Here is an 18,882-nt window from a genome sequence, read left to right on the forward strand (position 1 = left end):
ACAGCTGCTGAAAGGCAGTTCAAGTTGTATGGACCGATGGGGCTGCTTTATAAAGGTCACAGGAAGAAGGGAGACCTTTTTATTAGGGCATACTGATGTGGTCCCTCTCAGAAAGGTGCTCATGTCGGGTCTGGTCTGTACAGAAAAATGCTCCAGCGTACTCTGTGAGTGTTTCTGATGGGTGTTTAAATGATGCAGAGCTCATTCCTCCTTTTCCAGGTGCAGTATCTTATTTAGCCATTCAATATCTTTCCCCTGGCACCAGGGAAATCTCTTAGGGGAGTATTGGGGTAGGAAGAAGCCACCCCAGGCTCTCTTGGTTCCAGATTCCTTCAGCCTCTTCTTAGCAAGCGGTTGTAGGTAAGGGCTAAGGGCACCAAATCCTTCTCAGTCAGACACAGGCTGCAGCCACCTCTTGTCCACCTCCTCATTTCCTAAAGGAAGCGTTAACCAGACCCATCGCCCCAAAAGCAGCAGCTGATGATACCCAACACCATCCACTCCATTTCCCCTGCGCACAGTCCCGGAGGAGCAACTTCCCGCGTGCCCACCTACCGGTGCCATCCATCCATCCTCAGCCACTCAGCCAGGCGCAGATTTGGGGCTATCCTGCTTCTAGTTTTGTTTTTTTTTTTCCGCAGCCGAGTTGGGACCGTGCGCCTGCCCCGTGCGCCCCCCCGGGTGTGCGCAAAGCCGGGCGCGCCCCGGCCGTTACCGGCGCCATGGCCGGGCTGCTGCCAGTGCTGGGGCTGCTGCCGGTGCTGTCGGTGCTGCCGCCCCGCGGTGAGTGGGGCCGGGACCGGGGGGAGCCTTCCTTAGCTGCAAACCAGCCCCGGAGTGCCCGTGGTTAAAGGCAGGACGGGTTTGAGCAGAGCGGTCCTTACCCTGCTGAAGGTGTTCGGTGGAGAAGTGCCTGCAAGCCACGGAGCTGCTGTGTGCTCGCATATATGCGTGTCCTGCCTGTTGCAGGGTGAGGGTTGTCTCTCCGTTACATCACGATGGCCTTGAAGGAACACAATGTGCATGAATTTAGGGAAGTGGTAAGCTGAAACAGCTCTTGTGCAGCACAGAGCGGTGGCATCCTGCTGGGGAGGCAGAGCGCGAGGTGCTGAGAGCCTGGCCCTGCTTCTCCTGCTACTCATGTCTGTAAATTTCATTTTCTTCATCTCCCTTTCTACATATTTCTTTGTGTCACTCTCATTTTGAAGTGTACCCTCTGTTTCGGTGGGTTTGGTTAGGTCCCAAACCCCAGGCACGCTCTATAACAGCGTGCTGCTGCTGCTCGTGATGCCAGCTTCCATCCAGACTTTGCCCAGAGCACTGCGGTCAGGTGAAAAGAGGGTGCACAGCCCCAGGGCTGGAAGTCGAAGGCAGGATAGGATCAGGAGGATGAGATGGTGCTGGGACAGCACAGGGACAGGAGCATGCCTCAGGACACCCAGGAATTTATGCTGAGTGTGAGCTCTCCCACGGCGCATCGCTTTGTAGCCTTTGAAAGGAGGAGATGAGATGTTCCTGCCTGTACCCAGGGCTCTGGCTGGACCTGTGTGAAGCTGTTGCTCGTGTTAGTCGTGCTGCATAACCCACCTTTGTCCCTTGGAGAGTTCCCTCAGCAGCAACTTGTTAGAGAAGCCCCAAAAATTTATCTCCTTGCTATGAATGAACTAGAGTAAATCTCTGGCACGTGCACAGAGTCTTCTCTGTACCTTTCTGCAGAATGCATGTTTTTAAGTAGAGAAAATTTTACAGAAATAAAAATTATACTGGGCTTTGCTTCCTCTGTAGTAATAACATCTTGAAGTCTCTGCAAATTTCTGCCTGAATGAACTGTTAAAACATCATCCGCAGCAGGATCCAGCACCAAGTCCCCGTTTGCTGTTCTGGGGAGGCCTGGAGGAAACTTTAAAGAAGACAGCTGAGTGCAAATCAATATTTTTCTTGACAGCCCTGGTCCTCTTCCTCTCTTTCCAATTTACATCTGTCCTCCAGAAACGGCAAATCTCTGGTAGTCACCAAAGAGGCCTGCCATCTTCTGGACTGCAGGGGTTTGGGGGATTTTTATTTATTTATTTAATTTACAGACAAAATGGGTTAATTGGTATACTTTCTCCACTGTAAACCCTTTGAGATCCCATAGTTTCAAATTTTTCCATTGCTTGAGTAGGGATTTAGCAGTAATTTCCCTATTCTCAGGTTAATCGTTGGTCTTTAAGTTTTTTATCTCAGATATGAAATTAGGTAGAAGTCTTCACGCAGCTGAAGGCACTGTGAAAGTCTCTGTAAAACCTGACTTGTTAGAGAACCGATCGTGTGAGGAAAGCTCTTTGACATCAGAGGTCAAACTCGTTTGCTCCAAACATGGTTTCTTGTGTGGATGCTGTTCTGAAAACAACTTCTGGCCAAAAGAGTTACAGACTCTGAGTTGTTATCTACACGGTAAGGTTTTGATGAAGCCTCATGAAAGACAGAAGTATATTTGCAGTCTTTCAGCCAAAATTGCATGATGTTTCTCAAAGAAAAAAAAAAAAAAAAAGTATAATACTTAAATTTGATTTTATAACATAGTTTGATTTTTTTTTTCCTTTTTTTTTTTTCAACTCTGTTTACAAGCTTTTGGTTCCTGATGTAACTGAAACTGTTGGTATTTTACACTGTTGGCATCTCAGGCAAGCACAGATTTAGGAAATAATGTGAAGTATTTCATGCTGAGCAGTTTCTGTAACACAACCTTTCTGTTAAGGTTCATTATTGTCTTTGTCATTTTTCCTTTGTGTGTCTTTTTAATTCTGGAGCCTTACGGAAGGGCAGTTCTTAAATGAATATAATAAAATAAAAGTTCTTGGCAGTACCACAGCCGTTGTGGTGATCCCATCACAGCACCGGCTGGCCACTAGGCTGGCTCTGCCGCACATCCAGTAGCCCAGGTGGCAACTCGCACAGCTCCTTTATCCAGCAGTAGCCGATCAGATCTCATTTTTACATTAGCTTTCATGTATTTTTCCAAAGCTGCTCTTTTGTGTGGCTCAGGAGGGACCAGCAGGATGTTCTGTGCTCACGTAGCCTCGTGTGGGCACGTTGCTGCCAGCTTTATTCGCGCTCGCTCTGAAGTCGTAGGGTGAGTGGATTATGCAAGGCTGAAGTCAGTCCCCCCAAATAAAGCTCTAGGTTTCTGTGAGTGTTTGAACACTTTCAAATATGTACCTGGGGAATTATGAGGGCAGCGTGGTGCTGGGAGAGGAAATTCATCACATTACCTAGGGGGTCAGTAACGAGACTCTGCAGGGTTTCATTGTAGGTGCTTAACCACTAGACAGGGATCTTTGGTGTGGTGTTTTTGGTAAGAGGCTCCGTGGGGAAATCATTTCATCTTCTCTTTGTTTTTAGAGGCCCTGATCCTCTGAAGCAAATTCTAGTTTCATGGGAGAATGCATATTTTGGAAAAAATCTGTATGATTTCCAGAGGACTCATTGCACAAAAAACAACCAAACAAAAAAACTGTTTGTAAAAAAGAGCCCAGCCTCTTCTGTGCTTTCACCGGAGGGCTGTGCAGCTTTCCTTTACCAGGGCTGCTTGTGACATGGCAACTTCTATTCAAAGCAGAAGATTACGAACTACAGAGAACAGCAGATTCAGGCCTGTGTACCAAAAACTGAGATCACGTTGCTTGTGTTTGTGTTGAGTGACTGATTATGTCTCTATTTTTTTTTTCTTTCTTTTAGCATTGCAGCATAATTTGAGGAATGTGAAACGCGTGAAGGTAATTTTAATGAGGGGGATTTGAGACGTGAATGTATTTATGTGTATTTGTGCTCGCAGAGTGGCAGAGGTTCTTTGAAGAGAAGAATCTTTCTCATCCCACCTGGATAGACACAATTAGTGACATTCTGGGGTACTTTTCATCAATGTAATATGTCTCATTTCTTTTTCCCTTGTCTTAAAGCCAAAGACTTTTCTCATTAGTCACTGACTGCTCTGATGCTGCTGAGCGTATGTGCCAAATTCTTCTGCTCTCAAAACTATCGGGGAGCTTTCCTGATGATTTTTATGGGAGCAATGTCAAGGGAGGCAAAGGGAAATCCTAATAGGTTCTCAGTATGGAAAGACCTGGATGAATTTAATTTGAAAATTAGCAAGGTGGGACCTTTCCTTAAGGTGCTTATTTAGTATTAGTGAAGAGCATCTTTTTCACCGAGTGACGTTTTTCATAACTTGTCACTCAGTTTCTATATGCCACACTATTCCAGTGCTAGGGTTTTAGTGATGATGTAGGAACAACAGTCATCCACTGACTTCTGATTTCATGATTTTTTGAACTTAATAATGGGATTTCCATGGTTTTCAAAATTTAGTGATATGCTGTGAATTTTGTGACGTTTTATTGTAGTTGTTAGTGATGATCAGCTTTGTCCAGTGTTCTAGAATAGCTTTGGGGAGAGGAACTTTGCTGCTTCTGAGATGCAAGTAATTTTACATAGTGCAGTGTGTGTTCTTGCAGTTGGAGGTACGCTTCCAAAGTTGTATTTCCTTAGTTATACTGTGCTCTTCAAAAATACTTAGTCTAATGATAAAAGAATATACTGTATACCTCTAGGGCCAACTAGCTTCATAAGAGGCTTTTAAGGCTGGACTATATCTTAATTCATGTTCAAAGTTTGGCATGTGTAGAAAACTACATTTCTTGCATCTTGGTGTGCAGACCAGATAGCCATTTAGAATCTGCCTGCTGTAATTTTGTCCAAAAAAAAAAGTAGGAAAGCAAAGTGCAAATTAAAATGTTCAGTTAAAAGTGCTCATTTTCAAGTTGGATGTAGACATTCTTAAACTTGAAAAAGCCTGTATTATCCCCCACGTAGTGCATGTAGAGGAGAAGCAAATTTATGAGTTGTGATCATGGTAAAGAATGTATTCACGAATATACTGATTTTTTTCCCCCCCTTGTCCTGGTTTGATTACTTTGTTACTAAAAATGGTAACCTTAACTTTGAGTTTCCAGGCCTTTCTAGGCATAGCATGGTAATTAAAGATGTCTCCCTCCATCCAACTTTTTAACAGTAGTTTGTCTTAATTTGAGCTTAAAAATTCAGTGGGATAATACGGCAATTATAATATTATCACTTCAATGAGCTGGAAATTCTGATGTGATTAAAGTTAGTTTTTCTATTTGACAGAAGATGTTGCAACCGTACTCCCCTGCTGAGATTTCAGCTGAGGACACAGCCCGTGGTAAGAACTTTTTTCCCTTTCACAGCAATGATCCCCTAGAAAACCCTGCAGTTCAGCTGCATGCTGAGCAGCAGGACTGACTTCAACCCAAAAGTTCTTGATGAGGGCTTCCTGTGCTCATTGGGACATAAAAAGCTGCAGCTTTTGGGAGCAGCATGGAAAAAAACTCCATTTCAGTGCAGAGACGGTGTGAACTGGAGAATTCACTGCATTATTCATCCTTCCAGAAAGTAGGGTTACCATCTAGTATGGCAGCACTAATGGATTTTCTTTAAATATAAAGATGATAATTATTCTAGCAAAAGTGCATTTGTACTAAAGTTTATCTGTGATATTGACTGAAGGGTGAGCAAAGCCAATATACACCTGACATCCGCACGAATGCAGAAGGTAAAAGCTGTTTAATTATCTTTTGCAGCACCTCAAGCAACCCTCTCTAGGACAGAGGCAGGTAAAGAAGAGGAAACCCTGAAGAACCTCGTGGACGTTTTGCATCACGTCATGCGCAACGATCCCTCGCAGGGCGCTCTGGCTGCGCCTTCAGCAGCGACACCCCCTCGTAATGATACCGTCGATGCTCTTTGGTTAAAAGTATACAAGAAGTATGCTGAGAAGCCAGAAAAAACGGGAAAGGTTGCAATGACAAGAGAACCTACTCCAACTATGCCATCACTTCTGACTCTCCAAGCTGACCCAGATTTTTCTGCTGCTTCGTGTGTTTTTGAGTCTGCTCAGCTGACAGCAGCACTGGAAGAGCTGGCCTTCATACTGCAAACTGCTGTTCCAAAGGGGAAAGATAAGATTCTTGATCAGCTAATAAATGGATTTAGTGAAGTTTTCAAAGAATGTTTTAAAAAAAGTGATGCCAAAAATCGCAAGTAAGTTTGAAAACCCAAAACCTACTAGCAAAATGTTGAAAAAAGTTGCATTGCTGTAAAAAGATGGAACATCGAGTTCTAGCCAAAGTCATCTTGGGAATGATTAAAACGTTATAGATAGCGGTAGGGAATGCATCTGACAGCATTAAAACCCCACACCTCAATGGGCACATTGAATTGGATGGGATCCAGAAAGCAAAAGCTCAGGAACTAGAAGTAGAGAATTTGCAAAAGCAACCACATAACTTTTATAAAACTTCCTCAGCTCCTCCCTCTCCATCTCTGTCCATTAGGTCTGGAGGAGAGCTCAGTAGAAACCAGGAAAGTAAGATCTTTGATTAACCTGCTTTAAGATTTTAGCCCTCAGTTAAATTCATATAGTAATAAATTTAATAAAAAATATATATATATTGATAATTATAATGGAGGACATTGCTGAAAAAGTTGCTCCATTGTCTAAGGCTCTAAAAAGTGTTTCAGTGGAAGCCAGAGCACTACAAGAAAAAATCTTGAGAAGATACTGATTTCTACACCAGGCTTTTAAGAGCTATAAAGGAATTCCATATATATATGGAATATATGGGGGATATATATATATATATATATTAATACTAATATCTGGAATATTGTCATAGTCTTTATGTGAAGTTTTAAAATTAAAAAACAGTCATCCAAGCCAGATATAACTATTTATCCCCGTAATTAAGTTATTTATAAAAGTTCTGTCTCATGCCTGTTGTGTGACAATGATAAATTGGAAATAAAATACTGAAATGAAGAGAAATGCTCGATGGTCTTTTCCTAATTTTTGTGTTTCATATGCTTCTACAGGAGATGACCACCAAAGTCAGTCATATTTTTAATATTTTTAGATTATACTTAATGTTCTACATTAATGGCATGAAAATAAATTGTCTCCAACACTTTCTCCTTTTTTTTTTTTTTTTTTTGGTGATCATATTTTCATTTTGATCACTGGAAAATACATCATTACTTAAAAACAGTACAATGCCACATTTACATTTTCTGCTGCTAAATGCCAGATTTTGGAGCCTTACGTTATTTTTGTTTTCTTACAGTTTGGCTTTTCTTCAAAATGCCAAAATTCACCAAAATACACCTTGAGGCGTGCTGGATGGAGGTTTGGGCACTCGGTGCCTCGCGCGGTGCAGCCCTGGGCTGGTGAGGGTCCCTTGGAGCACCTCCTACCGGGGGGGCCAACATTATGAAAAATAAGTGGGGTTTCACATCCCTCTTTTGTAAATATTTTGCCACCATGGATGTGAGTGAGCTGTGCTCTGTTATGGGGCAGTCGTATTTGGAGGGGTCGTGGCTGGGGTTTCTGCATCGCCCTTCGAGCAGCACCCACTGCCCCCGGGAGCAGTCGCAGCTGATGTTCGGTGGTGTTTTGGGTGAAGAACTTGATTACTGGCATTTGAAGAACCAAATGTGCTCTTTTATTTTCCGAGTCTTTAGATGGGGATCCATAAGACAGTTTCAAAGTAGTTCTGAAATAATGAGGTAATTATGGAGATGTCACAGCCAGATGCTCCTTAATGGTTCTGTGGAAATCTTTTTTTTTTTTTTTTTTTTTAATTTGACATGAAAAGCTTTACCAGGATGAAATTACCTTAAACCTTTAAAAGGGTAGGCATCTCCATGGCAAAATCACTTAGATCTGAGCTCACAGCTGCCTGAAGAGCTCTGGATCTTTGAATAAACAAGACTGAAAGCTGTAACTCATTTGATTTAAGGTGAGTTTAAGAATTAAGAATGCCGAAATGTACGATTCTTCAAATGAAAAGTTTTGTCATTTTTGCAATTTTTCAGATAATCTAAAGATCTTTAACTTTTTTGCTTTGTCAAAACATTTGCGTCAAATCAGAGCAGAGTTATAAAATATATGAATATATAGTTGCATGGTTTGTTAATATATGCATATGTGCATCATTTTTTTTGCCTTAATGCAAATATTCTAATGGGTGGTAAATGCAAAATCAGCTAGATTTCTTTTTTTTTTTCTTAAAAAGGAAATCATATATTTTGAGGATAATTCTTTAGACTGATATAGATTGGTCTATAAAAATGTGCCCTATTTGTGCTTCATTTGAGTATTTAAAGTATCCATTATAGATAAGTTTGTGAAACTATAAAGTGATCAAGTGTGTTTTGCTTAGTTCTAAGAAAAGAAATGGAGCACAGCTCTTAAATCATCATGATTCTGTGCGTATTTTTAACATGAAAGACTAAATTATACGGGTGAGCAATTATTTAAATCATATTTCTTCAGAAATTTTTGGATAGTATTTTTTCTTAAAAAAAAAAAAAACTAAAAAGCCTTCTCTGACTGCTGAAGAATATTAATTTCTCACATCTAACACTTAAATTTGTGGTCAGTTTATTTGTGTATGCAGAAAATTCTTATTTTCATTTAATAAAAAGATAGTTGTTTGTTTTTTTGTGTAGGAAGACACTTTGCTCTTTTTTTTTTTTTTTTTTTGACTGTCTTTCTGCACTGAGTGATGAGTTTTAGGTAAGCTGGTAAACTGCATTATCTCCATCCTTCTTTCAAAAGGTTGAACTGAGGGGACTCAAGCACTGCCCCCATCCCATGGGACGCTGATTTCCCCCTGCCACCGAGCACAAGCGTCTCAGAGCTGCTGTAACTGCACTAAAAGCTGCACGTCTTTAGGCAGTGACCAGCTCTGAACGCTTCCAGTTCTGGAGATAAAAACAAAGGTTTGTTCAGCCGTGCTCTTTGTGGTTCTCCAGTCAAAATATGTCGATAGCAAAATGGTTTAGTGCCAGGATAAAAAGCGGCCAAATTTGGAGACAGTTTGAGGCCCCATCCCATAAAATTTTGCAGGTATGTAATTTGACTAGAAAGTAGCTTGAATGGGTAGGAAGTGATAGGGAAGCAGCCTGAGCTGTGCTCTGAGTGTCTGTGGTGCTGGGCTCCTGTCTGCTGGCAGCTCCCAGCGCTGCGAAGGCTCCGGGCTCGGGGTTGCTTGGAGAGCCTGAGAGGGGAAACTCTGCAGGCAGGGAGGACAGAAGGGCTTTTTTGGAAGGGCTGACTTGTCAGACTTATTTTCATAAATTTATACAAGAAGTTTAACTCAAGAACTGAAATAAAACAGACTTCGGCTGGAATATCAGCTGGCTCGAAGGGGAGCAGGTAATCCAGCATCCCACCCCGTGCAGAGTCAGCTGTCTGACTGCAGTGTGTTAGGTTTTCTTCTTTATATTAAATTCTGTTCTTTTGGTAGCAGCCTGACCGTAAATTATTGTGTCACATCAGCACATTAGGTCTTTTCTGGTTGAGATGCCCACAGTATGTTTGTTCAGGGGAAGCACTGGGTATAAAGGGGGACTTGTGTCCGTAAGACCCAGCACGTACTTGAGGATGATTTATGTTTTACTCTACCCGCTGCTAGTAAACAGTTTCATGACCTTGGTGAATTTATCTGGGCTGTGAATTGACAGCTTCAGCTCGGTTCAGAACTTGCGCGTGGTTTCTGCTGGGGGCCCAGCAGGGAATGCTGCAAGTTCAGGCAAAATAAAACAGTTTGGGGGGAAATACTGCTGTCCTGGGACAGCGGGAGAGCAACCTCCTTGAAACGACACTGCCTCACAGGGAAGCTCGGCAGCACGCCGTATCCACAGCACCTATTTGTCAGCTCTCAATTGGGTTAAAATATTTGCACGTTTTCGTGTGCTATTTTAAAATCTGTTTGCTGTAATCGTGTTTCGGCATCACTGCGAATTAAAATTTTATCGTGGCTAAGGAAATAATTCTGTACGTGCATAACGATCCTGCCACGTCCCAGGGAGGTGTGTTTGGGGATGGTTTGGTACCTTGGAGGTAAGCTGAGCATCTAGATGGTGTCAAATATAAAGGGATTCCCCAGGTCCTGGATCTCTTCACACCAATCAGCCCTGGCACGGCCCCGCGCTCACAGCGAGCTGTGCAGGAGGAGGCAGCGGGAAGTGTTTGGGGCCAAACAAAAATATATTTCAGCCTTTGGGGGTGGATGCTGATCCCTGTACGTTTTGCCAGACTGCTGGCTCCTCTGCATTTCTCCCTGTTCTTCAAACTCCAACGTGTGGGGTGCGCGTCCCCGTGCCACCAAATGGTGATGGAGGGGTGACTCTGGACTGTGGGGCTCCCTGCCCAAAATATTCCCTGTTCCCTGCCCAAAATATTCCCTGCCCCAAGCCCCCCCTGCTCCCTCCGTGCCCACTGGGTCCTGCCCCTCTCCCGGCAGCCGGAGGAGGGGAGCGCCAGTGCTTTACTACCTGGTTTCTGCTCCTGACATTCCCATGGCAACCTTCTCCCCGGTTTAGTCACAGTTTATTGCCTTACAAGCAGGATTTGTTCAGGAAGGAATAAGGGTGGCAGTATGAGGGAGACACTTCCCCGGCTGTTCCTGACGGCCGGTGAATGGGGACCGAAGCGCAGGGGGGAGGACGAGCTCCCCGTTGAATTGGGCAGGGTGAGCCCTTCCCGAGGTTAGGCTGCCTGATGGCACAAGGGGTGTAAAATAAAGGAAATTAACAGGAGAGCATCCGCCAGCTGCGATCGGCTGCGTTTAAACACCCTGCACACCAGAACGGTTGGGTTGTGGTCACAGGCCTGGTGATAAAGCTGGCTGTGAGCGTAACGCCGTGAGAATTAAAACCAAGTGAGGCAGTGGGGAGCCCTTCTGTGGGTCGTGGAAATGTAGCCAGAATGACAAAAAAAGCCCTTTTGGGAGGAGGTTTCCCAAAGCACCCCGTTCCCCCTTGCTCCTCCCGCAGGCTCCCAGCGCCATGAGCGCGGGCGAGGACGCGGCGTGGCTGCGCTGGGTGGCGAAGCAGTTCGAGAGCATCGCCGGGGCGGACAGGCAAATCCACCTGGAGGAGTTCAAAGCGGCTCTCAAGGTGAAGGAGGTGAGTGTCCCGCTGTGTGCAGGCAGGCTGAGCCCTCAGCTAAAAGGGATAAAAATAGGACAGCAAAGCTCGTGGTGTGGTGTGAGATGGAGAGAGAGGGACCTCCAAGTACTCTGCAGCAAGCAGGAACTGCAAAATGCCCCCCCAGCGCCCCACATCTCAGCCTCCTCATTCCTGGGGAGGTCACCGTGCCACCATCACCCTGCAAAAAGCTTCCTCCATTCCTCCCTCCTGCTTTTGGTCCACCACCATGAGCATTTGCTGGGCAATTCACACTGCTGGCAGCGAGAGCTTTGTTGGCAGCACCAGGATTTGGGCCATACAGAGCATCCCGCAGCCACCCAGAGCATTTTTCCTCCCCGCAGTCCTTCTTTGCCGAGCGGCTCTTCGCGCTCTTCGACTCGGATGGGAGCGGGACCATCAGCTTGGAGGAGCTGCTGAGCGCCCTGAGCCTGCTGGTGCACGGCAGCGAGACGGACAAGCTGAGGTTCCTCTTCCAGGTGTACGACATAGATGGTAAGATGAGGAAAAAGAGAAAAAATCGTATTTTCTGAATGTGGTGATGATTGGCAGAGCAGCGCGGCTCTTTGGGCATCCGGGCATGGGCAGGGTTGTGGCTTTTGGGGAGATGTGGGGGGAGGTGGTGCTGGTTGTGCTGCTCACGCTGCATTTAGTGCCACAGTCCAGTCCCCTCCTGGGTCAAGCACAACTCGATAAAGGGGAGCTGGGTCTGTGCAGCTCCTTGTTAAAGGCAAGCATCTAGCTGGCACAGCGCTGCTGCCTTTGTCCTGCCACGAAAATATCAAAAATCCACCTGAAAGACAGCAATTAACCAGCTCATGTCAGGGTGTCCCTGGGTGTCACTTTTATCCTTGGCCATGGAGAGGTGCCAAGCGCGAGGTGGCAGCATCTGAATGGGAATTAATTTCGGGCTGGAATTTGCACCGATTCCCTTTTATCTGTGAGTGAATCGGCCTGACCCGGGCGGGAGCATCCTCCCAAAACTGGAGCTGGGTCTCAAAGCACCGACCACACTCGGGTCATTCGCTGCCTCCGTTTGCTGGACTTCCCCAGCGAGGGCACCTTAACGAGACCAGCAGACCCAGGAATCGATGGCACGTTGTTGGCACAGCTTCCCCGGGGAGCCCGCGAGCGAGGCAGGGAGGCGATTTCTGCATTAAGGCTGCTGGGGAGGTGAAGTTGGGTGATGTGGCTCTGGGGTGGCTCTCTCAGCCCGCCGGGTGCCTGCAGGCAGCGGTGCCATCGACCCGGCCGAGCTGCGCCTGGTGCTGCGGGCGTGCCTGCGGGAGAGCGCCGTGTCACTGCCACCACCACGCCTGGATGACCTGGCCAGGGCGCTCTTTGAGGCCGCTGACAAGGATGGCAGCGGCTCCATCACCTTCGAGGAGCTGAGGGCAGAGCTGGAGGCTTTCCCGGGGGTGATGGAGAACCTGAGCATCAGGTACCGCGGGGCTGCGCCCTCCCCTTGTTGAGAGGCTTTTTCCTCCTGCTCCAGCGTGGGGTTATGCTCCTGGTGGGTGCAGGGCTTGGATGGAGAATCAGTGCAGGGTTTGGATGCAGGATGGGTGCTGGGATGGATGCCGGGATGGGTGCAGGGTTTGGGTGCCAGGAGCAGTGCCAGGACGGCGCTACGATGCGTAAAGTGTTCGGATGCAAGGCCGTGTGCGGACTGGTGCCCAGCTGGGTGCAGGGCTCAGATGCAGGCCTGGGGGCTTGCCTGGCCCCAGAACCACCCCAGTTCCCTGCTCCCCATCAGTGAGCAGCGTGCTGCCTTTCCCTGCAGTGCCGTGAGCTGGCTGAAGCCCCCACCACCCCCCGAGAGGAGCCGCCGGCCGCGCTACCTGACCGCGGCGTACTGGCACAACCACGGCAGCCAGCTCGCCTTCCTGGGGGGCTACACCAGCCTCAACCTCCTGCTCTTCACCCTGGCTGCCCTGCGGCACGCCGGCCTCGGCGGGTGGCTGGCGGTGGCCCGGGGCTGCGGGCAGTGCCTGAACTTCAACTGCGCCTTCATCGCGGTGAGCGCCGGGTCCTGGGTTTTGGGCGCGAGGTTTTGGGGGGACGTCCCCCCACCGCCCTCGCCATCCCCAGCTGCCCCCCTGCAGGTGCTGATGCTGCGGAGGTGCCTGAGCTGGCTGCGAGCCACCCCCGTGGCCCAGGTGCTGCCGCTGGACCACAGCGTGGGGCTCCACCAGCTCATGGGCTACGTGGTGCTGGCGCTGGGTGCCGTGCACACGGGCGCGCACGTGGCCAACTTCAGTAAGTCGCAGCTCCTGGGTTGTTTCCATGCACCCCGTTAGCCCTGGGGTGGGCTCCCCATCCTGCCCAGAGCCCGCTGCTGCTGGGGCAGGGGTGTCGTGCACAATACAGCTTGGGGGGGGGACACAGCCCTGCCAAAATCCACGGGACAGGGGGAACCCGAATGTAGAGAGCCTGAGAGAACCGAGCTAGGGGTGCCCTGCGCCTGCCAGCTCTGCGTCCTGCTCAGGTGGCAGCGCTGGGAATGGCTTTGGTGCTCCCCAGGGGAAGGAGAGGAGTATTCTCGGGTCCCCTGGGGGTGCCTGCACCCCAGGGTTGGGTGCCCATGCAGGCAGGGTGCAGGCACCCGGAGCTGTGTCCGTGCGCTGGCTGCTGCCTCCCTCTAGCGGCTCTCCAAACGGGCAGCGCCGGAGCAGGGCTGGATCCTTCCCCGCATCCCTCCCTGCTCCCAGGGCCGGGTTTTGGGGTTTCTCTCTCTGCTCCGGGCTCGGTGGCGCCCAGCCCTGTACGAGTCCCACAGCAGGCCCTCGGTGGTTGCAGCCTGCCTGGAAAAATTGGCAGGAACTGCTCAAAGTCAGGGTTTTACTCTGTGTGCTCAATGCCACGGTGCCAAAACTCGCCCTTTGGGCAAAGTGCTGATTTGTCCACTGGGATTTGGGGTTTTGGGCACCTCAGCTCCCTTCAGTCCCTCATGGTGCCATTGCAGAGGGCTGGAGGGGAGAAAAGTGACATTAAAAAATTCCCGAGCAACCCCACAGGGCTGTGCCTTAGCACAAAGCCACCCTCGTGTCCCAGTCACCATCGGGCTGGGTTTGGGTGTCCGTGCCCCATCCCAGCCCCGTGTCGCAGGCAGGCTGGCACGGCAGGACGGGCACCGTGCCCTCACCGAATTCCTCCTGACGGCACGTCCCGGCGGCGGGGGGCTCGGCGGCACGGCCTCGCAGACCGGGCTGGCTCTGCAGGGGCTGCTGGCTGCCATGCTCGCCTTCTCCAGCCCCTGCGTCCGCCGTGGAGGGCACTTCGAGGTGTGTACCCTGCTCGGGGAAACCCCAAAATGCTCCCACATGTGGCATGGGGATGGGGACCGGGCTGGGGTCCCCCCGCCTGGTGCCACCGCTGACCCCGGCGCCCTGCCCGCAGGTCTTCTACTGGAGCCACCTCTCCTACGTCTCCGTCTGGGCCCTGCTCCTCCTGCACGCCCCCAATTTCTGGAAGTGGTTCGTGGTGCCCGGGGGCCTCTTCGTGCTGGAGAAGGCGGTGGGCCTGGTTGTCTCCCGTGCCGTGGGGCTGCGCATCGTGGAGGTCAACCTGCTGCCCTCCAAGGTCTGCAGCCCCCGTGCCACCCCCGGGCCCTCTGCTGCTGCTGGGGGAGACACCTGAGATACCCGAGGGCACCTCACAGCCTGGGGACAGGCAGGGTGCAAGTGATGTTTGTGGTCGTTCAATGCAGAAGGGAGAGGAGGGGATAAAAGATGAGGGGGGTGACGTGTCCAAAGTGTTTGCATGGTGGCTGGAGGGGCTGCGCTCGTCCATATGGGAAGGACAGAGCCCCACGTCCCCTCCCGGTGTGCACAGCAGTGCGGCTCTTCTGCCTTCAGAGGGATGGGCGAAATCCTCAGATTTTATATAAAAACAGATCGTCGGTTTATATGGAAAAGATGTGCTTGGGGGTTACTTGGTAGCGTCCAGGAATCCACGCTGCATTGGTGAATCTTTGTGGCAAAAGGCGAACGCCCTTTCTTCATTCTCCACTTTTTTTCTTTATTCATTTATTTCAAATTTTGTTGGCAAATCATTGCCAAGCCTTTGGCCTGGGGGGGTAGCCGATTCCCAGGCCTGACAGCTCGCTGCCCCCCACGCCACAGGTGACGCACCTCGTGGTCCAGCGCCCGCGCTCGTTCCGCTTCAGGCCCGGGGACTACGTCTACCTCAACGTCCCGGCCATCGCCGCCTACGAGTGGCACCCGTTCACCATCAGCAGCGCCCCCGAGCAGCAAGGTGCGCCCGAATCCCACCTTGGGGTGCTCGTTTGGCACCGCGGGGACCTCCAGCCGGCCGGGTGGGTGGGTGGGTGACCCCCTGGTGCCCGCGTGCCACCGGGTGCTGCCGCCCCGCAGGCACCATCTGGCTGCACGTGCGGGCGCGGGGGCAGTGGACCAGCCGGCTGCACGAGTACTGCAGGCACCCCGAGGTGCTGCAGCCCCGTGGGAACCTCCAAAGGGCGAGGTGGTGGCGCTGGGCGAAGGTTGGTGAGGTTCTGCTCCCTGCTGAAATGCCGGCTCGACCCCAGGGTCCTGCCCCTGCACGTCCCCGCACAGGGTGCAGCCCCCAGGCACTGCAGGCTGAGTGCCAGGTGCCCAGGGCATCACAGCCAGGGATGTCTTTTCCTTTTCTCTTTTTTCTTCTTTTTTTTTTTTTTTTTTTTATTATTATTCTTTTTTATTTTTTCCCCTTTTTTTTATTCTTTTCTTTTTTTTTTTTCTTTTTATTTTTAATTTTTTTCCCTTTTTTCTTTTTCTTCTTTCTTTTTCTTTTTTATTTTTTTCCTTTTTCCTTTTTCCTTTTTCCTTTTTTACTTTTTTTTTGGTCCTTTTTCTTTTTTCCTCTTTTTCCTCTTTTTCCTCTTTTTCCTCTTTTTCCTCTTTTTCCTTTTCATTTTCTCCTTTTCATTTTTCTTTTTCTCTTTTCCCTTTTCCTTTTTCTTTTTTCCTTTTTGTTTTCCTTCTCCCTTCTCCCTCTCCCTTTCCCCATGCCGTCACCTTGCAGGCAGCTCCCTGCACCAGGCCTGGCTCAGGAGGAGGCTCCGTGGCCACCGGTGAGGACGAAGCCATTGAGCTGACATCGTACAGAGCCACCGGGGCACCCGCTGCCCCCCAGGGGAGGCCGGACGAGGACCCTTCACCAGAGGTGGGAAGCACCGTAAGCACCGTCCCCATCCTCACCAACACATCCGAGCCCCCCTGGAGCCCCCAGGGGACAGGGCAGGGTCCCCTCGCTGTCACCTGGTGCTCACAGCCCCGCTGGCTTTGGGGTTTGGCCCAACCCCAGAGATGCTGAGAGGAAAAAACTGCAGGGGCAGCATCCCCTGTGCTCGTCCCCCATCGCCCCATGCCCAGGGGCACTCAGCACCCCGTGCATTTGGTGCTGCCCCAAATGTTCCCTGGTTCATCCCTACTGGGTCCCACAGCCAAGGCGCTTCCCAGCAGACAGGAGAAGCAACCCAGGGAAATGGGAGACAACCCCATTTCTTCTTAAATTGGCCAAAACCTCTTAAAAAGATGTTTTTAAGAGGGAAAGTTCTCCCCGTCCCCAAAGTGGGAAATAAATCGTGCGAGCGCCGTGGCGCTGGGAGCCACGTTGGGCAGCTTTTATCACCCGGTATGAGAAGCTCTCAGGATATTGATTCTGCCACAGCTGGGGGAGCAGGCAGTACAGATAACGAATTTATATGCACCGTTTTTAATGAGTTTCTCTCCCCGTTGCTGTTGGGCTGTTATCTGTCCGAGACTCCCCTCCTGCCACCAGGGCGATCGCCACCGCTGTAAACCTGTTGCCCGCTCCCTGCCTTTTTGGGGGATTCGGATAATTGCATTTTTAAGCAACACTCGAAGAGATTGGGATCTGGATAACATCTCACACCCATCTGGTGGGCCCCAAAGTGCCTTTTCCAGGCCCCTGCACACCCCCAAACCGGGGGCTGCGGGTGGTGTTGGGGGGTTTCATGGGGCTGCCCGTGCTGAGCTTGGCTCCAACAGGGCCTGGGAGCGATGTGCACAGCCCCAATAAAGCAGAGCTCGCCTAACCCACCAAACAGGGAGGAAAAACCCCAAAAGCAAGCCGAGGAGCCCCGCTGACGTAGCGCAGGGCTCTGGGAGCAGGCAGGAGGGGATGGTCGCCTGCCTGCTGGTGACACCGCGCTCTGTACCCGCAGGTTTCCACGGGGCTGGGCGAGAGCCATCGGCTCTGCAGCATCAAGGTGAGGGATGTCCCGGCCCGTCCACGGCTCTGGGTGACCAGAAATGTGCTGGGGACCTGTGGCAGGGACCCCACGCGTGTGCCCAGCACCTCAAGTGCGTGCCCCTGTGTGTAGGGAGGGTCCTGCCTGGGGCTGAGCGTGCACCCGCGCTGCCGGGGGCTTGGCGCCCCTGGTTTAGTGCTCGTGGGCTCCCTGGGTTTCTGCACGCCCGGCCTCTTTTCTCTCCCAGTGCTACATCGACGGCCCCTACGGGACCCCGACGCGCAGGATCTTCACCTCGGAGCACGCCGTGCTCATCGGGGCCGGCATCGGCATCACCCCCTTCGCCTCCATCCTGCAGAGCATCATGTACAGGTGGGGGCCGTGCCCAGAGCTCGGGCTGCTTTGGGTTCCTCCCCCTCCCAAACTGTGGGCACAGGACCCAAAAGCTGGGTCCCCCCCCGGTGTTAACCTTCACCCTGTGGGGATTCAGGCTGGGCGCCTGCTGTGGGGCTGTGGGGTGGGGTGCTTGGGGTCTCTGTGCTGTTTGTGGGGTGTGAGGGATGCCGAGGGGGCTGCAGGGCTGTGCCACCCGTGCAGGTATCGCCTGAGAAAGCAGAGCCACAACCATAAGCAGTGTGAGAGCCTGCGGGGCGAGGACATGACGCTAAGAAAGGTGGGAGCGGGCTGGGGGCACGCGGGAGGAGGGTTGGCACCGGGGATGTGGGGGCTGCAGTCGGCCCCCGTGCTGCCAACGGGCCCCGAAACGGGGTCTGCATCCTTCCAGGTCGACTTCATCTGGATAAACCGGGACCAGAAGCACTTCGAGTGGTTCGTCAGCCTGCTGGCGAAGCTGGAGCTGGAGCAGGATGAGCAGGAGCCGGGAGGTGAGCGGGAGGCGAGGGGGGCACCGGCACAGCCCCCTCTTCCCGGGGCGCTCGGCACCGTCCCGAGCCCCGGTTCCCCTGCGAGGCGCAGGGAGGTTCCTGGAGCTGCACCTCTACCTGACGGCCGCCCTGGGCAAGAGCGACGTGAGGGCCGTGGGGCTGCAGCTGGCCCTGGACCTGCTGGCCGCCAAGGAGCACAAGGACTCCATCACGGGGCTGCGCGCCAGGACGCAGCCCGGCCGCCCCGACTGGAGCAAGGCGAGGGCTGGCGCGGGGCGGCCGCTTCGTGCCGGGCACCGAAAGTGGCACGCAAGGATCCTGAGCCCTTCCCCTTCTTCTCCTCCTTCCCTCGCCCTAGGTGTTTGGCAAGGTGGCCGAGGAGAGGAAGGGGAAGGTGCAGGTCTTCTTCTGCGGCTCTCCGGCGTTGGCCAAGGTCGTCAGAGCGCACTGCGAGCGCTTCGGCTTCCGCTTCTTCAAGGAAAACTTCTGATGTGGGGGACGCTGGGGGCACCCGCTGCCTTTCAAGGCATCCTCCTGCGGCAGCTCGGTGTCCCCCGGAGCACCTCGGTGGGTTTTTTTTGGGGGGTAGGACCCGTGTCCCAGCGCTTTTGGGGATGGAGGAGCGCGCCGGAGGAGCGGTGCCCACAGGAGGGCACTGCAGCCTCGCCAACCGCACGGCTCGGCCCCGGCCCCCCCTCGGCACCCCCGGGCCTGGAGGCAGCGCAGGGT

General features: G+C 51.4%; 2 protein-coding genes across 2 annotated transcripts; both read left to right on the forward strand.

Annotated features, from left to right (window-relative positions):
* Nucleotides 1–722: 722 nt before the first annotated feature.
* On the forward strand, nucleotides 723–6,459 carry LOC116493550. Its single transcript, XM_032195013.1, has 4 exons — nucleotides 723–783; nucleotides 3,721–3,758; nucleotides 5,170–5,224; nucleotides 5,643–6,459. Exons 1-4 carry the CDS (start codon nucleotides 723–725, stop codon nucleotides 6,104–6,106), a joined length of 618 nt encoding a protein of 205 aa, XP_032050904.1. The 3' UTR covers nucleotides 6,107–6,459.
* Nucleotides 6,460–10,911: 4,452 nt separating this feature from the next.
* On the forward strand, nucleotides 10,912–18,643 carry NOX5 (NADPH oxidase 5). Its single transcript, XM_032195283.1, has 16 exons — nucleotides 10,912–11,031; nucleotides 11,397–11,547; nucleotides 12,283–12,493; nucleotides 12,836–13,070; nucleotides 13,158–13,311; nucleotides 14,161–14,336; nucleotides 14,452–14,634; nucleotides 15,177–15,309; nucleotides 15,429–15,556; nucleotides 16,078–16,239; nucleotides 17,243–17,287; nucleotides 17,517–17,641; nucleotides 17,867–17,942; nucleotides 18,054–18,153; nucleotides 18,245–18,411; nucleotides 18,512–18,643. The coding sequence occupies exons 1-16, from the start codon at nucleotides 10,912–10,914 to the stop codon at nucleotides 18,641–18,643; spliced, it is 2,298 nt and encodes a 765-aa protein (XP_032051174.1).
* The last annotated feature ends 239 nt before the right edge of the window (nucleotides 18,644–18,882 follow it).

This window comes from Aythya fuligula, chromosome 11, assembly GCF_009819795.1.
Source record: "Aythya fuligula isolate bAytFul2 chromosome 11, bAytFul2.pri, whole genome shotgun sequence".
Lineage (NCBI taxonomy): Eukaryota > Metazoa > Chordata > Aves > Anseriformes > Anatidae > Aythya > Aythya fuligula.